Below are 16,060 nucleotides of genomic sequence, written 5' to 3'. Positions count from 1 at the left end.
GTATTAAAGAGTTTAAAAGGATAGTTGACCCAACTTACCAATAATACCTGTGAGCCCTAAATCCTCTAGAAACTCTACTTTCAGATTAACTTTATGATTTTCCTTTAGGAACTGTCTTGATTTTCATTTATATCCTCCAGTCACACTTTTGGGGTGCAGGGGAGGAGGTAAAAACCGTGGTTTCTTTAAGGATCCAGTAAGAAGTTTTACAAGCATGTTTCATATTTTGAAATTTTTTTCTTCAATTATTTTTTAGGCTGGACCAGAATATGGTCAAGGAATGAACCCCATTAGCCGCCTGGCTCAGATTCAACAGGCCAAAAAGGAAAAGGAGCCAGATTACGTTTTGCTTTCAGAAAGAGGAATGCCTCGACGCCGGGAATTTGTGATGCAAGTATGTCTCACTTTTATATTAAAAGATTTTTTTTCAACTACTGAAAACATTTAGAAATCCTGAGGCTAGAATAGAGATATGGTGGGACGGAAGACTAGGAATTAATAGTAGAAGATAAAACTGTTTACACTTAAAGTGTTCATTCCCTCCAGATCCATCTACCAACTTGGTTGGAACATTCAAGTGTCAAGGACATGTCAGACTGGAGAGTGTGAGGTTTCAAAGGGACCATGAGCTCACCCAGAGTTCATCATTGAGAACGCCTATCTCTAACTTAATGTGTTGCAATTTGCAGCTGGAGTCTGTTAACTACTGGGAATAAAAGACAGATGGAATTAGAAACATAATTTAGAAGGATGGAGGTAGTAGGTGAAACAGGGCCAAGAGCATGAGCTTTCAGGTCATTAGAGAAATTGAGAAAAGAGGGTTAGCTGGCTGCCTAACTTTGGTGAACACAGAGGGGCTCTGAGTTGCTGAGAGATTTAAGCGCTGCTTTGTACAGCCTGGAAACTTGAAGAGTGGTTGCTGCTGTGTTGGTCTAGGGGTGGGGACTGGGAGTGAGGTCAGATGCCTAAAATGCCCTCCTTTTTAAATCCTACCTATCCATCTTCATTTACCAACTCAAGTCTCAGTATCATAGAAACCTTTCATTTTTATTATGAAAATTTCAAGCATATTCAAAGATGGATGGATATGTTTAATAGTACACAATAAAGGACAGTATAATGGAAGAGCATAATGGCCTCTTGGGGACTATGCCCATCATCCAAAAACAACAGTGAAGATTTCTGCTGCGCTTGGCTTTGGCTATCAATTTTTCCTTCTTCCCTTCCACCCTCCTTCCTTTCCTTCTTCTCCTGAAGTTTTCTAAAGCTAATTTCTAACCACATGTCATTTTAGCGTATATGCTTAGTGTGTTTCTCTAAAACACATGGGAGATTTTTTACTTTTTCTTATATTAGGTATGGTTAATTAGAATCCTCTAGCACCCAGTCTATATTAAATTCTCTTTATGGTCCCAACAGTTTTTGTTAGGTTATGGGCTTCCCTGGTAGCTCAGCTGGTAAAGAACCTGCCTGCAATTCAGGAGACCCCAGTTCGATTCCTGGGTTGACAGGGGAATGGCTACCCACTCCAGTATTCTTGCCTGGAGAACTCCATGAACAGAGGAGCCTGGCAGGCTAGAGTCCATGGGGTTGCAAAGAGTCAGAAGTCACTACTGAGCGACAACAGGCTTGTCAAAGCTTTTCCAGTCAAACCTGTGGATCTCACGTTTAATATAACCCAGTTACAATCAACAGATGTTAATTAAGTGCTGACCGTGTGGCAGACATCTAGACTCAAGCATAATATCTCATGTTGACTAACTTCTTGTGCATGTCTAAGTTTTACCTTCCTTCCTAATTTATAACCTCCATGTTCCTTTATCTCACAGTACCCAATATGGTGGTATGTATATAGCAGGATCTTATAAACCTGTGAGGTATATTTGTTGCCTGCTTGACTGAGAGCTAGTATGTTTGACTTTTGTTGGAGATATAAACTTACGTTGTAGTTACAAGTAAACCATGGTTGTTAACTTAGATGTCCAAAGAGGAGGGATTCTGCTGTGGTTACTAAACATATGGTTTTCTAGATGTCATTAGGACCCAGAGCAGTGTTGTTATAGTATTTTTTTACTGTGTAAAGTATGTACACCATTTTTCTTTTTACATTCTTAACTTTGAGGAATTCTAGAAAGTATTTTTTTGAACTCTAAAACTTGAGGGAAAAAAGATCCACCCCCCCCACCCACACACACACATTTTAGACCTGTGTTACAAATAAAAACTGGCTTTGACTTTATTAAACAATTCCTTTCCTGTGGAATATACCGAGTACCCCTTTTGAAAGAGGAATTTAGAATATCTTAGGCCAGCTTCCATTTTATGGGTATTCATAAACATTCTAGTCAAACAGGAACATTTGGCTGTGCTTTTAAATGTTTTCACACTGAATTCATATTGTTTTTTCCTTCTTCTGAAAGCCCCAGTGGATTCATTACAGTGTTGCTGTAACTTCATCAAAGTAAAGGGATTTGTATAAACTGCTTGAACAATGTTATCATTTGTTATAATGGAATCATTATTATTGAATGTGGAAGTAAACCATCTAAAGATAATATGCTATATTTGTCTATCACCAGAAAAACCCCACAAATAAATGTGTGTTATAAAATGGATGCCGTTACTTGTATTGATTACTAGGTAAAGGAAAATTTCCAGTGACACTATTTGGACATTTAGGTCCAGAGCAAATTTTTTCTTTTTTTGGAAAGGGGTATTTTAATTTTTCAAAGAGAAAATATTGATAACTAAATTAATTGTGTATCAGCACATTTTATTATTTGTATCATATGTTAATTTTTCTACCTGTGATTAAGATCGAAGGTTTTTTTTTTTTTTTAAGACTGCAAGTTTTAAAAGATGTATATTAAGGAAATTTCATTAATTTTTTGGTAAATGCTGTTTTACCAGACTTCTTGTTAGTTTTTTGAAAACTTCATTAATGAATTAATTTATTATTATTATTTAAAACAATAGTATCTTGAATTTTTGTCGGGGAGGGGACTGTATTGTATAGCATGTGGGATCTTAGTTTCCTGACCAGGGATCAAAGCCATGCCCCCCAGTGTGGTAGTGCAGAGTCTTAACCCCTGGACAGCCAGTGAAGTCCAGAGGATTTAATTGATTTGTTTAAAGACAAAAATCTAGTCATCATAAATTCATTGTATAGTAAAATAATTGAGCTTCTTTGCAGAAAAATTTACATTTTAATGTAAAAATCTTACAGTAGTCATAAATCTTGGAAGCTTTCTAGGAAGATGACTTTTGGAGGTTTACTTACATGCTTTATTGTTACTTAGTCACTAAGTCATGTCTGACTCTTTTGCAACCTCATGGACTATAGCCCACCAGACTCCTCTCTCCATGGGATTTCCTAGGCAAGAATACTGGAGTGGGTTGCCATTTCCTTCCCCAGGGTATCTTCATGAACCAGGGATTGAAGCTTGGCTCCTTCATTGGCAGGTGGATTCTTTATACCACTCACCCACCATGGAAGCCTATTTACATGCTTACTGACTTTTATAATGCAGTGATTTTTTTTTTTTTTGAGTGCTCATTGTAAGTGCTGGCAGGGAACCAAAGTCCTTTAGCACAGTGGTCTTTTTCAGTCCTAACAAATAACTCTGGGGTAACCAGCTACTCACAAGCTATTGAACCATGGAACTATAAAAGCTCGTGTTAGGCAAGGGGTGGGTGAATAGGAAAAATGAATCTGGAAGCACTTCTGGAAGCAAGTCTTCAGGTGTCAGAGTAGGTCAGACGGAAAGCCAGCAGACTCAGATCTAAAATGAATGCTGTGATGGGAACCCCCTGTCCCAAGAACAGGAATCTAGAGGCAGAGGGCTTCAGGCTTGGGCAGTAACTGAGATTTAAGGATGAAGGAGCCGAAGATTTGAATGAGAAGAGGTAGATAGCTTCTGCAAACAGTTGAAACATTTTTTTGCTTCTCCATTATCTTTCACTGCCATTTACTTTGGCAAGTCTCTTGACCCTCAGAGCAGTAGCAGTAGCAGAAGCTTCTGGCATCTTTCCAGCTTCAAGTTTTCCAGCAACAGTACAGGGTCTTGTGAAGCCAGGGAACAAACCAAGCACTGGAAAAAACAATAGGTAGCAGAGGCTGGCTCTAGCCAGGGCCAGGCTGTATGTAGGGCCTGCTGTTTGGGTCAGGAGCAGGCCAACAGATACGGAAGGTGGTGCGCGTTCACCCAACTCCAGGCACTAGATCGTGCTTCTAAGTGGGGGTCCATAAGACCACTGTTGATTTGTTATAATGTGGTTTCAGCAGAAAAAGCAAAATGAAGTGTTTCAAAAACATGCACGGATTAGAACTATAAAATTTCTGATAGCTGTTAAGAGATCCCTAAAAAAATTTTTTTTAATTCATTTATTTTTATTTGAAGAATAATTGCTTTACAGTAGTATGTTGATTTCTACCAAACATCAACATGAATCAACCATAGGTTTATCTATGTGCCCTCCCACTGGAACATGCCTGCCACCTCCCTACCCATCCCATCCCTCTAGGTTGTCACAGAGCCCCAGTCTGAGTTCCATGAGTCATACAGCAAATTCCCATTGGCTCTCTATTTTACATATGGTAATGTATGTTTCCATATTGCTCTCTCCATATGTCCCACCCTCTCCTTCCTTCCCCCACCCCAGCCATGTCCTTAAGTCTCTTCTCTATGTCTGTGTCTCCACCGGTGCTCTGCAAATAGGTTCATCATTACCATCTTTCTAGATCCTATATATATGTGTGTTAATTTGTTTTTCTCTTTCTGATTTACTTCACTCTGTATAATAGGCTCTAGGTTCATCCACCTTATTAGGACTGACTCAAATGCGTTCCTTTTTGTGGCTGAGTAATATGAATGAGGGCTTCCCTGGTGGCTCAGAGGTTAAAGTGTCTGCCTGCAATGTGGGAGACCTGGGTTCAATCCCTGGGTTGGGAAGATCCCCTGGAGAAGGAAATGGCAACCCACTCCAGTATTCTTGCCTGGAGAATTCCATGGACTGAGGAGCCTGGTGGGCTACAGCAGTCCATGGGGTCGCAAAGAGTCGGACATGACTGAACGACTTCACTCACTCACTCAGTATGAATGAGCATTGAGTTTTCACAAATGCTTTTGTTCAGTTTATGTGGGTGATCATATGATTTGTCTCCTTAACTGATTAATATAGCAGATAACATTGACTGATTGAATTCTAAATGTTAGACCTACCTTAACATTTTTGAAATAAACATAGTCATTATTTTCTTTTTTTTTTCCACATTGCTTTGTTCAGTGTACTATTACATGGTTTAAACTAGCATTTATATTCATGAATGAAACTGGTCTTTAAATTTTTTTTCTTACACTTTTCTTGTTGGATTTTGAAACCAAAGTGATGCTTCACTGAATAATTGGGGATGGATTCCTCTTTTTTTTTATTCTTGGATGCATTTTTGTAAGAGTAGCATTATTCTTCCTTAAATATCAGGGAGAGCTTGCTAGAAGAACTCTCAGAAGTTTTCATTGTGAAAAAGTTTTTAATTGTGGTTTTAACTTCTTTTGTAGTTATAGATTTATATAGTTAGGGGTTTCTTCTGTACCAGTATTGGAAATGTGTATTGTCTAGAAATTTTTCCATTTTATTTAAATAATAAAAAATGTTAGCTGAATTATTCAGTACCCCTTATTATTTTGTAATGCTACAGAAGGTTCATAATCTCCCATCCTCATTCTTAATTGTGTCTTATTTTTTCTTGATCAGTCTCACCTTTGGTTTATCACTGTATTAATTTTTTCAGGGAACCAGCTTTTGGCTTTTTGAACTTCTCTGTTGTACTTTGTTTTATATTTCCTAAATTTTTGCTCTTGTTTCTGATGATCTGTTTCTTTGGATTTATTTTGCTGTTGGTAACTACTTGAGATGAATGGTTAGCTCATTACTCTTCTGCCTTTCTCTAAGCTTTTATGGCTTATATGTTTTCTTCTAAACCCTCTTTAGCTGCATCTTTCAAGTTTTGACATATTGTATTTCCATTATTACTTATTTAAAATATTTCCAGTGAGATGTCTTCTTTGCCCATAGATTATTTAGATTACATGGTTTAATTTCCAAAATTGTGATTATCTTCTTGTCTGCTCCTTCTATCACTGACTGAGAACAATCTGTAAAAATAAATGCCACTTTCACTGTGTATTATCTGTTTCTCCATGTAATTTTTTTCCTTTTTTGTTTTCTGATTTGATTTTTATATTTGTATTATCTCAGCATATACATGACTAAAAAATCATTACCCAGCTCAGGAAATGTGCATGTGGATATAAGATGGCTGATGTATATTTAAATGTGTGGATGCACGTACATGTGTGCCTCTTGCTCACAAAAGAGAACTGTGGGATAGTTCTAATGATAAAAATCTAACATTTATTGAGCAATTACGCTATAATGCACACTGTAGTTTACATACATTTTCTTGTTTAATTTTCAGAGTAACACTGTTAGGTCATTGTATTACCCCTCTTTTACTAATGAAAAAACTGGGGCTTAGCGATATTAAGTAATTTGAATCAGTTCATGGGAAATAATGGAGTTGGATCTCATACCCAAATCTGACTCAGAAGTCTTTGTTTTTAACCACAGTATTGTATTAATCTTCATATGTTCTCTTCAGAAACTATATAGTTTTTTAAATTTATTTTTTTTGGATTAAAGATTTTTTTATTGATATATAGTTGATGTACAATAGTATATGTTACAAGAGTACAGTATAATAATTTATAATTTTTAAAGGTTATACTCCATTTATAGTTACTGTGAAGTATTGGCTATATGGTCTTTGCTGTATAGTATATCCTTATAGCTTATTTTATATATACTAGTTTGCACCTTTTAATCCCCTGCCTCTATAGTGCCCCCCCCCTGCTTCCCTCTCCCCACTGGTAACTACTAGTTTGTTTTCTATATCTGTAAGTCTGTTTCTTTTTTTTTTTAATATTTACTAGTTTGTTGTATTTTTAGATTCTATGTATAAGTGACATCATACAGTATTTGTATTTCTCTGACTTATTTCACTTAGTGTAATAGCCTTCAAGTTCATCCATGTTGTTTCAGATGGCAAAATTTCATTCTTTTTATGACTGTGTAGTATTCCACTGTGTATATAATTACCACATCTTCTTTATCCATTCATCTGTTGATAGACGCTGAGGTTGCGTCTTATCTTGGCAGTTGTAAACAATGCTGCTGTGAATGTTGAGGTGTGTGTATCTTCTTGAATTAGTGTTTCTGGTTTTTTTAGATACATACCCAGGAGTGGAATTGCTGGGACATATGGTAGTTCCTTTTTTTTTTAAATGATTTTTACTAGAATATAATTGTTTTACAGTATTGTATTAGTTTTAAGTGTACAGCAAAATGAATCAGTTATACATATTCATGTTGTTGTTTAGTCGCTAGGTTATGTCTGACTCTTTTGTGACCCCATGGACTGTAGCCAGCAGGCTTCTCTGTCATGGGATTCTCCAGGCAAGAATACTGGAGTGGTTTGCCATTTCCTTCTCCAGGGGATCTTCCTGACACAGGGATCAAACCTACGTTTGCTACCTTGCAGGCAGATTCTTCACCACTGGGCCACCTGGGAAGCATACATATACATATATTTACTCTTTTTAAGGTTCTTTTCCTATATAGGTATGAGTATTGAGTCGAGTTCCCTGTGTTATAAAATAGGTACTCATTAGTGACCTATTTTATGTGTCAGTTCAGTTCAGTCACTCAGTCGTGTCCGACTCTTTGCGACCCCATGAATCGCAGCACGCCAGGCCAACCTGTCCATCACCAACTCCCGGAGTTCACTCAAACTCACGTCCAGTGATGCCATCCAGCCATCTCATCCTCTGTCGGCCCCTTCTCCTCCTGCCCCCCTCCCAGCATCAGAGTCTTTTCCAATGAGTCAACTCTTCACATGAGGTGGCCAAAGTACTGGAGTTTCACCTTCAGCATCATTTCTTCCAAAGAAATCCCAGGGCTGATCTCCTTCAGAATGGACTGGTTGGATCTCCTTGCAGTCCAAGGGACCCTCAAGAGTCTTCTCCAACACCACAGTTCAAAACCATCAATTCTTCGGCGCTCAGCTTTCTTCACAGTCCAACTCTCACATCCATACATGACCACTGGGAAAAACCATAGCCTTGACTAGAGGGACCTTAGTTGGCAAAGTAATGTTTCTGCTTTTGAATATGCTGTCTAGGTTGGTCATAACTTTCCTTCCAAGGAGTAAGCGTCTTTTAATTTCATGGCTGCAGTCACCATCTGCAGTGATTTTGGAGCCCCAAAAAATAAAGTCTGACACTGTTTCCACTGTTTCCCCATCCATTTCCCATGAAGTGATGGGACCGGATGCCATGATCTTCGTTTTCTGAATGTTGAGCTTTAAACCAACTTTTTCGCTCTCCTGTTTCACTTTCATCAAGAGGCTTTTTAGTTCCTCTTCACTTTCTGCCATAAGGGTGGTGTCATCTGCATATCTGAGGTTATTGATATTTCTCCCGGCAATCTTGATTCCAGCTTGTGTCTCTTCCAGTCCAGCGTTTCTCATGATGTACTCTGCATAGAAGTTAAATAAGCAGGGTGACAATATACAGCCTTGACATACTCCTTTTCCTATTTGGAACCAGTCTGTTGTTCCATGTCCAGTTCTAACTGTTGCTTCCTGACCTGCATACAGGTTTCTCAAGAGGCAGGTTAGGTGGTCTGGTATTCCCATCTCTTTCAGAATTGTCCACAGTTTATTGTGATCCACATAGTCAAAGGCTTTGGCATAGTCAATAAAGCAGAAATAGATGTTTTTCTGGAACTCTCTTGCTTTTTCCATGATCCCGTGGATGTTGGCAATTTGATCTCTGGTTCCTCTGCCTTTTCTAAAACCAGCTTGAACATCAGGGAGTTCACGGTTCACGTATTGCTGAAGCCTGGCTTGAAGAATTTTGAGCATTACTTTACTAGCATGTGAGATGAGTACAATTGTTTGGTAGTTTGAGCATTCTTTGGCATTGCCTTTCTTTGGGATTGGAATGAAAACTGACGTTTTCCAGTCCCGTGGCTACTGCTGAGATTTCCAAATTTGCTGGCATATTGAGTGCACACCTTCACAGCATCATCTTTGAGGATTTGAAATAGCTCCACTGGAATTCCATCACCTCCACTAGCTTTGTTTGTAGCGATGTTTTCCAAGGCCCACTTGACTTCACATTCCAGGATGTCTGGCTCTAGATTAGTGATCACACCAGTAGTGTATATATCTCTATTCCATTCTCCCAATTTATCCCTCCCCCCATTCTGTTTTTAGTTGTTTGGAGAAACTGCCACATTGTGTTCCGTAGTGGCTACACCAATTTGCATTCTCACCAGCAGTGTACAAGGGTTCTCTTTTGTCCCCATCCTTGCTGGCATTAGTTATTTGGGATATTTGTGATGATAGCCGTTCTGACAGGTTTAAGGTAATATCTCATTGTTTTTTTAATTTACATTTCCCTCATAATTAGCAGTGCTGAACATCTTTTCATGTGCCTGTTGATCATCTCCATATCCTCTTTGGAGAAATGGGTATTCAGGTTTTCTGCGCATTTTAACATTATTTTAAATAGCAGCAATGTGAATTTTAGCCTTTTTAGTTTATTAATTCAAGTGAAGAATACCAAATGTAGTCATAATCAACTCTCGACAATGTGAATTTATTTTTCTGCTTACATAAATAAGTTTATTGTTTAAAAATTAAAGAATATAGAAATATGTAAGGAAATAAAAATGTTCTAAGACTGTTGGTTGGATAACATCACCAACTTGATGGACATGAGTTTGAGCAAGCTTCGGGAGTTGGTGATGGAGAGGGAAGCCTGGTGTGCTGCAGTTCATAGCGTCGCAAAGAGTTGGACATGACTGAGCAACTGAACTGAACTGAAATGAAGATTCTGTCGTCCTGATATAACCCCCATTGACATTTTGAGGGCCCGATTTCCATACTGTTCTCTGTGTATGAATTTATATATATATATGTAATATAAAAGGGATCTTAATTGCTATTTTTTTATGGACTGAACTTTATATTTTTGAATGCTAGAGAGCAGAACACATTGCTTTATGATGTTAATGTTTGTTACCAAAGCAGCTGTCATTACATTTCTTACTTTATTCTTACCAGGTCAAGGTAGGGAATGAAGTTGCTACTGGAACAGGACCTAATAAAAAGATAGCCAAAAAAAATGCTGCGGAAGCTATGCTGTTACAACTTGGTTATAAAGCATCCACTAGTCTTCAAGATCAACTTGACAAGGTGAGAGTTAAATTACACGGATAAGTTCTGTCCTGTCAGAATATAAAAATAATGAGCAAGTTCTGTTCCAGTGCTCCTTGACTCTTAGTACTGTCTTAACTAGTGGAAAGTAGATGTCAAGTTTTAACTTTTCCAAGTTGGTACTCTTATCTTCATATCTTTAAAGATACAGATTCTCCTGATGCAAAATAACCACTGTTTAGGGGTCACGATAAAATATTATAATCTTACAATTAGAAAATACTAAAAATTTGCTGTATAATTGTATATATTTTATATAATATTAATACCAATGTAGTAAGTTTTACCTTACTGACTCATGATTTTTGCTTTATATACCCAGTTTTTTAATTTGTGTTTTTTAAGAATGGAGGTTGTTAGTCTTTATTTCTGGAATACAGCTGAAAACCCTGGAAGTAAAGATCCTGAGTTCTCCCTTTAGGGCAGGAGCTATATAGGACAGACTCTATAAACTGATTTTTCTGTTTACTTTAAATTAAAGGTAAACTCTAGGGTGTTTATTTTCTGCCAAGACTTGTGTTCATGGTCCCCTATTTCTTCTGCAGCAGGTAATGACATCATTAACACCTGCCTGTATTGCAAGAGAAGCTGAGAACCCTGAGTTCAGGACTTGGCAGTTAACTTAGCAGGAACTGACTTCATTTCACTTTGTATTCAATTATCATTTTATCTATACATATGTAGAAATTATTTTTATTAAACACTTCATTTGTATGAACATTCCCAAAACAAGCTTAATAATTATTTCTGTCATAAGCAGTACGGTTTTTTCCATGCCATTTTCTCACATACAGATTCTATTTCAGGGATATTTTCAGTTTCTGCAGGAACACCTTTGTGAACTTTGGAGTAAAAATGAAATTATCTATTAAAAAATACTTAGATACACTTTTTAAGGTACTGTAAATATCTAGGCAGTTATTTTGAGTGATTAAAAATTATTTATCTGTGTGATATCACTGGAGATTTCAGTTCTGTTTTTATAACCTGGCTAGTAAATGTGTTTTCTTCTTTTAAAAGTATTTGTAACATGAAACCTAACACGTGTTCAAGTTTCTGTAGTTCTTATATTGTGTATATGTTGTTTTAACTTAACACATTTATATTGACTTAAAACTGGTAAGTGATTTATAAAAATATGTCAGAATAAATCTCCTCATAGACCTTTATTTGTAAGTTAAATGAAAATAAAACAGAACAAAACACTGGCATGAATTTCATTAATTAGAAAAACATATTTTTGCATACCCACTGTGTTATTAGTTAGGGTTCCCCAGAGGAATAGAGTCCCACAGGGAGTGTGCGTGTATGTGTGTGTGTGTGTGTGTGTGTGTGTCACACAGACTTATTTTAAGGAATCGACCCATGAAGTTTTGGATGCTTGGCTACTCCAGAATTTGCTGGGGATGCCAGCAGGCTGGAGACTCAGGAAGGAGCTGCAGAGTCTGGAGGCCATTGACTGGCAAGCTGCCTCTCGTTCCAGGGAAGGTCAGCCTTTGCCTAGGCAGGCCTTCAACTGACAACGCCCACCCACATTCTAGAGAGTAATTTTTTTTACTCTTTAGGGTTCAGTGATTTAAATGTAAATCTCTTCCAAAAACACCCTCACAGAAACACCCAGAATAACGTTGGACCAAATATCTGAGTACCTAGCCCAGACAAGCTGACACATAAAATTAATCATCACACCCACTAAATGCCAGACACTTAAAACTGAAGATAAGATGACTGGAATTTGGTCCCTGCACTCATGAAACTGACCAGTAAGTGTTAGGGGTGAGGAGCTTACATCACGAAACAGTATAATTAAAATTCTAGATATGTGAAGATGAGTCTGGAAAGTCAGGAGTAGCTGCGATGACTATTTTTATGTGAACTAACGTGCTTTTGAATTATTAATTTTGAGATTTGAGCTTGAAAGTGACATGATCTGGTTTGCTTTCTTCATAGGCCAGTCCTATAAGTAATGTTGTGAGTGGATACGGGCAGGACAGTACTGAAGGCAGGGAGGCCAGTGCTAGCAGAATTGTTCAGGTGAAAGATTCTGAGGGTCTCAACTAGGGCAGTGGTGTAGAGAGGAGACAGAAAAGACACCAGCCCTGCTTCTTAAGTGTATGTGTTAAGATTTCAGTAGCAGATACAGTGGATGGAGAATACAGAAAGGAAGAATACCTATAAAAAAGAGAGGAGCAAGAGACTTTAAGGAGGAGGTGCCTGGTACTTCCTTGGCGGTCCAGTGTTTAGGACTTGGTGCTTTCACTGACCTGGCCCCGGGTTCATTCCTTGGTCAGGGAACTAAGATTCCCACAAGCTACATGGCTTGGCCAAAAATAAAAAAACCGGTAGTTGTATGCTGTAAAGATCAAGTAAGAGGAGTTAGTTAATACCTTGATTTGTCAATAAGATCTTTTGAGAATGTGACAAAAGCAATTATTAAAAAAAATCTTTAAAAGTAGCTTTTAAAAAGTTGGCTTTAAAAAAAAAATAATCAAGATATATACATAATTGAGTGGTGATAGTGGTGGTGGTTTAGTTGCTAAGTTGTTTCTGACTCTTGTGATCTCATAGACTATAGCCTGCCATGCTCCTCTGTCCATGGAAGAATTTAAAAGTGCAAAAGAGTGAACAGTGAAGAAAAAAGTAGCCTCACTTTACCTTGAGACCCTCAGACTAGGTCTCTTCCTAAAGGTGTCTCCCATGTTTAGTTAATGTTTGTATATCATTTAGAATAGTGTCTGAATATAGTGAATCTTGTATCAGGATTAAAAAAAAAAGATAAATGTCCTCACAAAGATATTCTGTATGTATGCACTAATATATCTCCACTTTAAAAACATTAAGATTTAGTGAATTGCAGCTTAATGAATTTTGACAAGTGTGTGTATATGACCACATCACAATTAAGATTTATAACATTACTGTTACCCCAGTTTCTTAATGCCATTTTATGGTAAATGTCTTTCCTTTTCCTCAGCTCCTGACAAACGCTGATTTCTGATTTCTGTCTCTATAGTTTTGCCTTTTCCAGAATGTTGAATAAATTGAATGGTACATTATGTAGCCGTTTGTGTCAACCCTTATTGCTGAGATTCATCTATGTTGTTGCATTTATCATTTGCTTATCATGTGTTATCATGTGTCTTTTCTGTTTGTTATTGTTTTATTCTTTACCAACATTTAGGTTTTCAGTTTGAGGCTATTGTAAATACAGTGGTTGTAAACATTCATGTACAAATCTTGATTATATATATTCTCTAATATAGCCTGTTAGGTACATATTCATATAATAGTGCACAGGCCACTTGTTTAGAAACTGAAGATGTTTTCCAGAGAGGTGGTACCATTTTCAGGTACCATTTTCATTTCCACAAGCAATGTTTGAGATTTCTGCTTATTCCACATCTGCTCTAGCTCTTGGTATTGTCGGTTTTTATAGCTTTGATGATGGTATTAGGTATTTAATGTTGTTTTATTGGATTTAATTTCCATTTTCCCTAGTTAATAATGCTGACTAGTTCATCATATATTTATTTCGCACTCCTATCTCTTCTTTGAAATATCTGTTCAGAATTTTTGTCTTTTAAAAAATTGGATGGTTTACTTCCTTATTATTGAGTTCTAAAAGTTCTTTATATATTTTGGATGCCAGTGCCTTATCAGATAGAGGATTCCTATTTCTCACTCTCTGTCTTCTCTTCTCCTTTTTTACATATGTTGTCCAGTTGTTCAAACACCATTTGTTTAAAAGATTAATGCTTTTTTCCATTGAGTTAGACCTTTGTTGAAAATGAGTTGACCACTTATGTGTGGATCTGTTTCTAGATTTTCTGCTTGTTAATCTGTATGTCTGTCTATTCTTCATCTGTACAACTGTATATAGAGTGTGCCTTTTTTGGATAAGGTTTGAGATCAGATAAAGAACTTCATCTTTGTTCTACTTTTAAAAAATTGTTTTGGCTAATCTTTATATTTTCATAATAAAATTTTAAATCAATTTCTACCAAAAAAATATCCATTTGGAATTTTTCTTTGGGATTATGTTGAATATTACATAGATCATGTTTGCATTTATTAACATATCTTCAAAATATTGAGTCTTCCAACCTTTGAACAAGATCTTGCTCTCGTTATTTAGGTTTTTTGAAATATAACCCAGCAGTGTTTGTACTTTTTTATGGAAACATCTTCCACATTTTTTATGTTTACCCCTAAATGTTTCATGTTTGTGGGTGCTATTGGTAATGGCATTGGTTTTTAATTTCAGTTTCTAATTCTTCTTTTCTAGCATATAGAAATACAGTTGTCTTTATATATTGACTTTGCATCCTGTGACCTTGCTGAACTGACTTATCTTGTAGATTTTTGCAATTTTCTGCATTGATGATTGTGTTATCTGTTAATAAAGACAGTTTATTTTTTTCTTGCTAATCTGTATGGTTTTATTTATTTGTCCTGCTTTATTGCCTTGAGTGAAACATCCCATTCGGTGTTGAATAGAAGGGTGATTGTTGAAACAGAAAAACAGGTATCTTGACTTTGTTCCCAATCTTACAAGGAAATTGTTCAGTCTTTTGCTATTATATAACATGATGCTTATAGGTTTTTTATACAGCTCTACATCAGGTTAATAGTCCCTAGTGTTCCTGCTTTGTTGAGAAGTTTCCCCCCCCATAATTATCTGTGAATGTTGAATTTTGCCAAATGTTTTCTCCGCATCTGTTGATATTGACATGATTTTTTCTGTTTAGTTTGTGAATATGGTGAATTTTTTTTTAAATTGATGGATTTTTAAAATTTATGTGATACAGGTTTCCCCCGCTATCTGAAAGTAAAGCAATGCCTGTGAAACCTTTTGTAAGCCAAAATGGCCTGAAATAAAGAAGCAATTGCCTTAGGACTCATCTTGCTAATGAATGCACAAAATAAATCCAGACAGAACACAGATTCTCACACACGGTTCAAAGCTGTGGTGCCTGGATGCTGAGATACTGAGTGTAGTTGCCACTCTCACTGCTCTTGGTGGGTGCTGCCTCAGTAATGGCTAGCTGCGAAGTAAAACACTGAATGGCATTTTTTGTTTTTCCGTAAAAGTGAAAATCCTCTTTGGATTTCTTTTAGTTAGCAAAAACAGGTGCATGTCTTTCATAAAAGCAAAGTGACATAAACTTGAAAAGTGAAATACCTGTATATACATACACAGCAAAAAATTACCATTTTAACCATTTTTAGTGTACAATTCAGTGGCATTAAGTACGTTTACAGTGTTCTACAGCTATCTCCACTATCCACTTCCAGAAAGTTTTCATCATCTGAGGTAGAAATACTGGTTTTAGTATCATTATCAGGGTAGTGCTAGACTCATACAGTAAGTTTGGAAGTATCTCCTTTTCTTTCATCATCTCAGAGAGTTTGGTATTCTTCCTTCATTAATCGTTGAGTAAAATTTACTGGTGGAGCCATCGGGGTTTATAATTTTTTATGTAAGAAGGCTTTAAGTATAAATTGATGTAAAAATAGATATAAGACTACTCAGATTACCTACTGCCGAGCGAGCTTTGGCAGTTTGAATCTTTCAAGGGTCTGTCCATCTCCTCTAAGCTGAATTTAATGGTATAAAATTGTTCATAGGATTCCTTTGTTATTCTTTTAATGGCTATAGCATCTGTAATGATATTTTCTCTCCCATTTCTGATATTGATAATTGTTTCCTCTTTTTTT

At 36.7% G+C, this 16,060-nt stretch overlaps 1 protein-coding gene across 50 annotated transcripts in view; it reads left to right on the top strand.

Annotated features, from left to right (window-relative positions):
* The window catches only part of STAU2 (staufen double-stranded RNA binding protein 2), a 310,852-nt gene that overhangs the window by 114,466 nt on the left and 180,326 nt on the right, over positions 1–16,060 (top strand). For all 50 annotated transcript variants that reach the window (XR_011259016.1, XR_011259014.1, XR_011259011.1 and 47 more), the window contains 2 exons: positions 257–394; positions 10,190–10,321. Coding sequence is in view for 45 of the 50 variants with exons in the window: in XM_069600307.1 (XP_069456408.1) it covers positions 257–394; positions 10,190–10,321 (270 nt within the window). In the remaining 5 variants the exon portion in view is untranslated. The remainder of the gene's footprint in view (positions 1–256; positions 395–10,189; positions 10,322–16,060) is intronic.

Source organism: Ovis canadensis, chromosome 9 (genome assembly GCF_042477335.2).
Source record: "Ovis canadensis isolate MfBH-ARS-UI-01 breed Bighorn chromosome 9, ARS-UI_OviCan_v2, whole genome shotgun sequence".
Classification (NCBI taxonomy): domain Eukaryota; kingdom Metazoa; phylum Chordata; class Mammalia; order Artiodactyla; family Bovidae; genus Ovis; species Ovis canadensis.
Note: the sequence above shows the minus strand (reverse complement) of the source record. Positions and strands in the feature narration are given on the sequence as shown.